Genomic DNA, 7966 nt, shown 5'->3' with positions numbered 1-7966 from the left:
CTTTTTGCTTTGAGAGAAAAACATTTTGGGCAGAAAGAAGAACCAAAACCGAACATCAGGATAAGGGGAAGATGGGGCAAATACACCCAAGCCAATCAATGACAAAAACGCAAAGAAAGCCCTGTCTGCGCCCACCCATCCCAGTGTCTAGCTGGCTGGGCTGAAGGGCAAGGCTCAACAAGCCTGCAGGTGCTTGTACTCACAGGAAACATTTTTGGCAATGCACTCAGACTCCAGTGTTTTGTTTTTAGTGAATAAGCCCGGTTCCTACACACTAAGAGGAACGTCCCTCCACAACTGACGGAAAAGGAACAGCTCCTCCTGTTAACATTACAGGACTCAGAAAATCACAATAAAGAGACACCTGTCATTTTGGTTGTTTGGTGGTAATCAGGCTGCTTACCGATCACTCCGAGGCTCGTGAGCCGCAGGTACTCAAATGGACGTGTCTTGCTAACTGTGTGCAAGAAGGGGTACAGGAAGAGAGGGATATGAGCTGCCAGAAAAGCGGACCTGTAGGAAAGGGAAAACACCCAATGTGAGAGACAAGGAAAACAAAACGAGCGCACAATCCAGCGTTACCATGCAGAGTCTCAGACTGTTCCTGACGGACACCATTGCTGCTGCTCCTCAAAAGAGGGTAATAGTTTGTTCTCTGATGGAAATGTATGAAGTAAATTCTGCACTGGGTGTAGCACAAAACTTAACGCCTAAACTGTCAGTTACCTGCACCACTTCTTCCAGCTGACCAGGACCACAGCACATGCTGTTGTTTTTATTATCTCTTCCTGCCACCGAGACCCTCTGCTTCGTACATTCACTGTTGCATTTCATCTTGCAGGCTCCCACGGGCACTGACAGTCAGCCACAATTTATGTGCAAAGCCTCCGCACGACAGAAATCCAGACTGGCTGATCTCTAGGCATTACCACAGTTTAAATGTGCACAGCCACCTTTCCCCAGGAGTCCTCACACTGCCTTCTGACAATGGTGAAAAATACAGACTGCAGGGAGAAATCTGAAGGTTGCTCTGCCAGCAGAGGGAAGCTCTCTTGCACAACCTTCCAACATTCTTCCTCTGTTTTCAGTTTTGAAACTTTAAATGTAAAGCTGTGTGGTGTAAAATCATTCTGTTTCTTTGGATGTCATCTCACGGAGGGTCGCTGCTTAATGCTACTTTGCAGCAGCTGAAAAACAACTTCAGCTATGTAGCCCTCTCTTCTCAGCAGGAACAGAAGCATGAGATCATGGATCTCTGGGTAATTTTCTTCTGAGTTTTAGCTACTGATTCTGGATGAACCAAGATCATCTTTTCCCCTGCTGACACGGGCTGGACACAGATTGAGAAAACTCCAGACATGGCTCTGCTATTGCTCCCTTGCTAGACACAAACTCTGGGAAGGACAGTCCTGCTCATTCCACCCTTTGGACAGCTGGTCTAAATAACTGTAAGCTACTGATCTAAATAACTGTAAGCTCATTAAAACAAGGATTCTGCACACAGCACTCAGCACAAAGGTACCCTTATCTCTGGCTGAGCTCCCAGGAGCTGCCACAACCCATTGTTTTGGGAATTTGCAAGATCTCAGGATGATCCAGGGAATGCAATGCATTTAGGACCACCATAAAGCTGTCATCCTGATAATCCGTGCAAACAAGTGAAAGCAGCAGGCAGCTGCCTATCTTCCAGCTCTGTTCTCTCTTCCACTTCTCTTAGTAAAAAGGAAGAGAGGAGCTTATGTGCTTCTAGAGTCAAACAGACCGGCTGAGCTGCCAACATCAACACCTTAGAAAACTCACCCACTTGGAACACTTACCTCGTTTCAGGATGTGATGCAACACACTGTAACAGAGCTAAAGCATTGCATACTCTGTTGGACTGATGGGCTGTCAAAGTCGGAGGGTTGATTGATGGATAAATATTTACAATTTCCTACAAATTAACAGATGACGAAAAGTTAAAGGCAAAAACCATCAGAAAGCTGCACCAAAGCACTTGCCCAGCGAGGAACTATGACAGGAGACAACAGTCTGTTTTCACCAAGCAGCACTTTGAAGTTACATGGCAGCCACCACGCTGCCCAGGCAAGGGCAGAGCTGGGTCAGAGTCAATTTGACAAGGAGTCACAGGAATGTATTCAAACCTTAATTTCAGTTTAAAAAGGGTTCATTTGATTTCCTGGCTCTTTACTAGTGTAGGAACTGCTTTGTTTTGAACTTCCAGATCGAAGAGGAGTGTTGTTCCTGTGCCTAGAAGAAAAGCACACCCACTCTATTCATACAGTAGCTGCTGGTACTGTTCTAACTCAATGCAAGGGAAGCAGCTGAGGGCGACAAATCTGATTCAGAAGTCTGCCTGCTTCCAACTACAGCTCCCTTCTAATTTGCTTCACTTGTTTCAGGGCCATTCCGAGAACAGTTTAACATTGCCAATCTTGCACTCTTTTCTTTCCTTCTTCGAAAGGAATTACTAGATTTGGCACTGAGAGATAGCTGGTCATCAGCTACAGAGTAGTTAAGATAAATAGCAGTTAAGAGATAAGCTGAGATGCTTGGTTCACATGAAATGCAGGTACGTTCCCTTGCAAGGATCTTTGGAGCAGTGAGCAGCATTCCCCTGATGCCCTTTCAGCAGGCTCTCTGCAAGGGCAACCTTTTGATCAGGAAGTGCTTCAAGCTCATGCCAAACAAATCAAACCAGAAATCTTAGGAGTAAGACTGTTGTGGCTTTGCTATGACATTATATGAAAATAAGCAGAATATGATCCACAGGGAGCTCATACACTCAAGAAATTGCCTGTTCCCCTTCCAACTATGCAAGCTGTCTCATTAGAAACATTACAGACTCTGCACACATCTGGTCCCCTCACCACATGATCCAACATACATCATACTCCCAGCAATGGCAATAAGAGACCCCACCAGTGCCTTCTCAAACCTGCCCCATGGATGCGCAAGCTCTGCAATGTGCTGGTGCTGCACCACAGAATAAAGATGCTGCCAGTCCTACCCACCTGAAGGAGCGCAGCAATCGTGCCAAATGAGTGCCACAGCATCGGGGCAAGGTCAGGAACAGACTCGCGCTTCTTGCTTAGCTCCAGCAGTGCATTCTCCCGTGTCTCAGGGCTGGACAGCTCATTGATCCACTGGTAGATCTTTTCGCGGTCAACCTGAGCCAGTGCTGTTGGCACAGGCTGAGAGGGAGACAAAAAAACTTCAGTCCAAACATTTTATTCAAATCTCACCCAAATCCTTCCTACAACCTGGCATATAAGCAAAAAAGCGCTCAAGAAACTCCTGACTGGGGGAGGGAGGAACTAAAGCTGCATTAAGATGCTCTGGTTATGGATCCCTTCCTTAGATTAGTCTTATTATTTCACCTATTTGAAACGCAATGGTTTTACTTTCTGGCCTGACTTGTTGGGACAGTCTCTCTTAATCCGCCTGTCAAGTAGTATCTTGTAACTTCATTCAGCAATATAAGAGAGTCATGCTGCTGTCTGTCTGTGCCAGCAGAGCTGCTGGGGAGGTCACACATCCTTTAGTCAGCTATCACTTGCTCCACCTGCATTTAGCATGTGTTCATTTCATGCTTCAAGTGCAAGCTTCCACAAACTCAAAGGCAGATGCTACCTCTCTAAAAACTTCCACGACATTGGAACCTGCCAATGGGATTCACCCAGCGCACATGAGAAAAACATTCATACAAATATGAGAAAAATTCTCACTGCTCCAACATCAGCATAACACCATGCACAGCCAGTGAAACCTGCTGTTAGAGATGCCTTGCATGCATCCTATGTATCTTTTTACATGCATAGAGCTAAAAGGGAATTTTTCAAAACCGATTTTGTGCAAAAATTCATCTTCAAAATAAACCCAGAGAAGGGCAGATCTGTATTCACAGTCAAGGCACATTTTCTACTACTCAGGAGAAATGCAGGATTTCTCTTCTGCCTTTCTTGGAACATCAGGGAAAGAACATCATCAAGGCCAACAAGTTTTCAAGCCAAAAAAAATGAGGGAGGGCTAGGAAGGAAAGGAAGAGAAACAGGGACAGTGGAATTGTAGCATAGTTTCTGTGGAGAGGGCAAGGCACGAATCTGTCAATGAAAGTTTGTCTCATTCCTCTGCTGGCACAAGCAGCACTCAATGTGGAAACAAATGCTCAATAGGTTTCCCAAGTAGACAGTTTGGTGAGTCAGATACAAAATTTTGAGGAAGACAAACATCAACATTAAAACCTCCTGTGTGAACATTTCCAAAAGCCTGTTCAGAACGTATTCAAACAGTCTGCCACAGTGTTTACTATTTAAGTAAAGCACAGCCCTGTTGGTATGCTGCTGCTGCTCCTGAGCTAGCCTACATGCAGCCAGCTCAGCACCCCCACATGTATGGCAATCGCAGCTGGGAACAGAGAACGGACCATATTCCCTTTTTTTTTTTTTTTTTTTTTTAAACCCATACTAAAACTCTTTATGCGCTTACCACAACAGATGTGAGTGCTGCCTGTACCGCACTGACAGCGACGCTACTACTAAGCAGCTCATCACCGAGACACTGAAGAGAACACAAAGGAGTTCAGGAGTGGCTGGAACCAAACCTGAAACTATACGCCAGAGGCAGGCTCCCAAAACTGCAAGAGGGATGAAGGGAGACTTCTTAACCTTTGGCAGACACCTCCAGAGCTTTCTGTCTCTATTTCTGCAAAGGTTATCCTCCTCCATTCATCCATATGTTATATCCATAGTCACGTCCAAGGACATTCTTCCCCAGCTGTGGGATTTCTCTCTCCCCCAGCCACTTCCATCGTATTATTTAACTTAAATGCCTATATATAAGCCAGTGTGCTGTTATCAGTCCCTATACTCTTAGGGCTTAAATACTTTTTTAGCTGTTCATCTTTCCTCCTATGCTCTTTTTTCCTCTTGTCTACTCAATTTTACTTTTTTTTCCCAGAACCTCACACTAAATTAGTAATCCTGACAAATGTATTGTGCTCTTACAGCTGGGAGTGCAATTCCAATGGCAACTCCTACACTGGAGCACAGAAAGAGAGGGAGAATGAGCAGAGCTCATTTGTTTTCATTTGGGCTGGTAGAGTGACAAGCAGTGTAGCAATAATGTTGTTATAATTGTGTTATCTAAAGCTTCCATCTATTTTTCTAGACTCACTGGATGTTTGAGTTCCTGTAAGCTTAAATACATCGACCCTTTAAAAGCACAATCATGTGTTTGTGATCCCTAGAGAACACTAAGTAGATTTTCCACACAATTAAGTTTATGATGTCCAATATCTGTCTTAGCCAGAACCAACTGCTTGACACAGGCTCTACAGTGGCTCCTCTCGTTTTAGTTTAAATTGAAAGATGTATTTTTCCCGATTTCCTATTTTATTGTTCTTCCCCCTTCTCCCTCTAAAACCTAAAATTCTGGGGAACCCTGAGGGCTACATACTAATCTTGCAAGGCCTGAGACAGAACCCTGCCAGGCAGACCTTATTTTGCACACTGGGAAAGCAAAAGTTACCAACAGTATCTCAACACAGCACAAACTAGCCACCTCTGCATCATGAAAGATCTTGTAACACCTTCCTCAAGAGAAACAGCATTACCTCAAACATCCATGCTTGATTACATCTCCAAAAATCACATAACAAACTGAATTTAGGCAACTGGTTTTCTCTTCCAAGTTGAGCAGTTGCTGCTAGGCACACTGGTAAACATACTTGTCAAACAAATTAGAACATTGACTAACTGGATACATGTGCTTTTTAAACTGTTTTGACAGATCACCAACTCAAAATGAACTTTGAACTTCAGTAGCAGCAAATTAGCTGGTTTGAGTTGGGCTTTCAATGACTTACTGCTAGTTACAGCTACATTTATTGGTTTTAGCCTGTTCTTGAGCCTCTAGCACCTTATGCTGTCTTCAGGTCTGAAATAGAAGTGTCAGCTCTGCCACCAGCGTCACTGTTGTCATGGTTTCAGTTGGGACAGAGTTAACCTTCTTACTAGCAACTGGTATAGTGCTATGTTTTGGATTTGGGATGAAAACGATGTTGATAGCGCGCTGATGTTTTTGGTTGTTGCTAGGCAGTCAAGGCCTTTTCTGTTCCTCACACCACCCCACCAGCGAGCAGGCTGTGGGTGCACAAGAGGCTGGGAGGGGACACAGCCAGGACAGCTGACCCCAACTCACCAAAGGGATATTCCATGCCATATGACGTCATGCTTAGTATATAAAGCTGGGGGAAGAAGGAGGAAGGATGGGGGGACGTTTGGAGTCATGGCATTCGTCTTCCCAAGCAACTTTTAAGCATGATGGAGCCCTGCTTTCCTGGGGATGGCTGAACACCTGCCTGCCAATGGGAAGCAGGGAATGAATTCCTTGGTTTTGCTTTGCTTGCACGTCCAGCTTTTGCTCTACTTATTGAACTGTCTTTATCTCAACCCACAAGTTTTTTCACTTTTACTCTTCTGATTCTCTTCCCCATCCCAATCAGGGGAGTGAGCCAGCAGCTGCATGGTCCTAACTGCCAGCTGGGGTTAAACCATGACAACTATACAAAGACCAATGCTCTGGCTTACCACAGCTTTATCATGACACCATTCACAACACCCAAATAGATTTCTGACCCAATTCATGACCCTACTAAGAGGTAACATTGTTTACTACAGCTCCCAAGCACAACTCTAGAGCAAAACACCCTCCTCTGTCACCTTCAGTCTATGCATACAAACCAAATGTGGTAGGAAACATTTCAATACAGAACTTCCAGATGACATGAATTACGTAGAAATTAAATATACATTCAAATGAGTCACAAAATAAAGCTGATTTCTATTCTTGAAACAGATTATTTTGTTAAAATTGTCTTTAAAAAAATCCCTTTCATATAGAGGTAACTAGAACAGACAGAGGATTAATGGGAAATACAACAGTTCCTCATGCATTTTGACAAGCACTTAGGAATTACATTGTTATAAAAATGTAAATGCTGATTAACAGAGTTCTCTATGATCTTGTACACCCACCTATGCTCCAGAAAGCATCACTTTAAATCAGAAGTATTTGCCAGCACTCCAAGGACCAATTTAAAGTCACAAGCACTTAACCAAAGTGGGAAGACTTAAAAAGTTCTCTCAACTCCTGTTTATAAGTACTTTACCCGCTCTTGTTAGTCCAAGCAGACCCTTGAGCTAAGTTCATTTGAAACCAGCTGTAACTGCTGGTCTTGAGGTACACCTCCCAAACCCAATACACGCCACAGACTCAACCAACTCTAGAAAGTCCGACACATGCGATGAACATGTGTTTGGAGAAGTGGAAAACAAAACACAAACCCGCTCAGATGGCAGATAAGACGCAATAAGCACATTGTTCAAACTCAGTTTCCGTTTTTGAACCCAGCCAGGCCAAGGTACCATTCTACTCCCACCAGCTGGAACATCAGCTTCCTGAGGGGGAGGGAAGGCAAGCACCAACTATGGACAGCACTGCAAGGTATTGGGGAGGGAAAGGGCAGAAAAAACAGACCGTCTCTGCCTTTCCTCCTGCTTGCCTGCTGCCCTGAGGAACTTTTCACTATCTCCCCTTTCCCTCTACACTCAAGACTAGAAGTAGAAGTGCTCCCCAGAGTACAGAGTAGGTGTCTGGGCATGCAGGAGGCATCTAAGTGCAAGGAGGGACTGCAGAGAGCAAGAGAACGGAAAACCCTATGTGATACACACCGGGCGGGAGGCACGCAGCCCGGACATCCAAAAAGGAAGCCCTCCTGGCCCCTGGGCGAGCCACCCCGTCCACACGAGCACCAGAGCAAGGCACGGCCGCTTAGGGGGAGGCACAGAGGAGTCCCCAGGGGAGCAACCTGGAGCAAGAAAGCACTCGCTCACCGCCTGCTCACTACCAAAGGCATCCCGCCGCCCTAGTCGGCCACCGGGGTGCTGAGGGGAGTACGGCCGCG

General features: G+C 45.1%; 1 protein-coding gene across 1 annotated transcript in view; it reads right to left on the bottom strand.

Moving 5' to 3' along the window:
- RQCD1 (RCD1 required for cell differentiation1 homolog (S. pombe)) overlaps positions 1-5208 on the bottom strand; it is a 10418-nt gene extending 5210 nt beyond the window's left edge. The window contains exons 1-4 of the mRNA XM_009883932.1: positions 5176-5208; positions 3015-3194; positions 1818-1933; positions 404-513 (exon numbers count right to left, since the gene is read on the bottom strand). Coding sequence (XP_009882234.1) covers positions 404-513; positions 1818-1933; positions 3015-3194; positions 5176-5208 — 439 coding nt within the window. The remainder of the gene's footprint in view (positions 1-403; positions 514-1817; positions 1934-3014; positions 3195-5175) is intronic.
- Positions 5209-7966: the final 2758 nt, after the last annotated feature.

Source organism: Charadrius vociferus, unplaced genomic scaffold, assembly GCF_000708025.1.
Source record: "Charadrius vociferus isolate BGI_N301 unplaced genomic scaffold, ASM70802v2 scaffold1020, whole genome shotgun sequence".
NCBI lineage: Eukaryota > Metazoa > Chordata > Aves > Charadriiformes > Charadriidae > Charadrius > Charadrius vociferus.
Note: the sequence above shows the minus strand (reverse complement) of the source record. Positions and strands in the feature narration are given on the sequence as shown.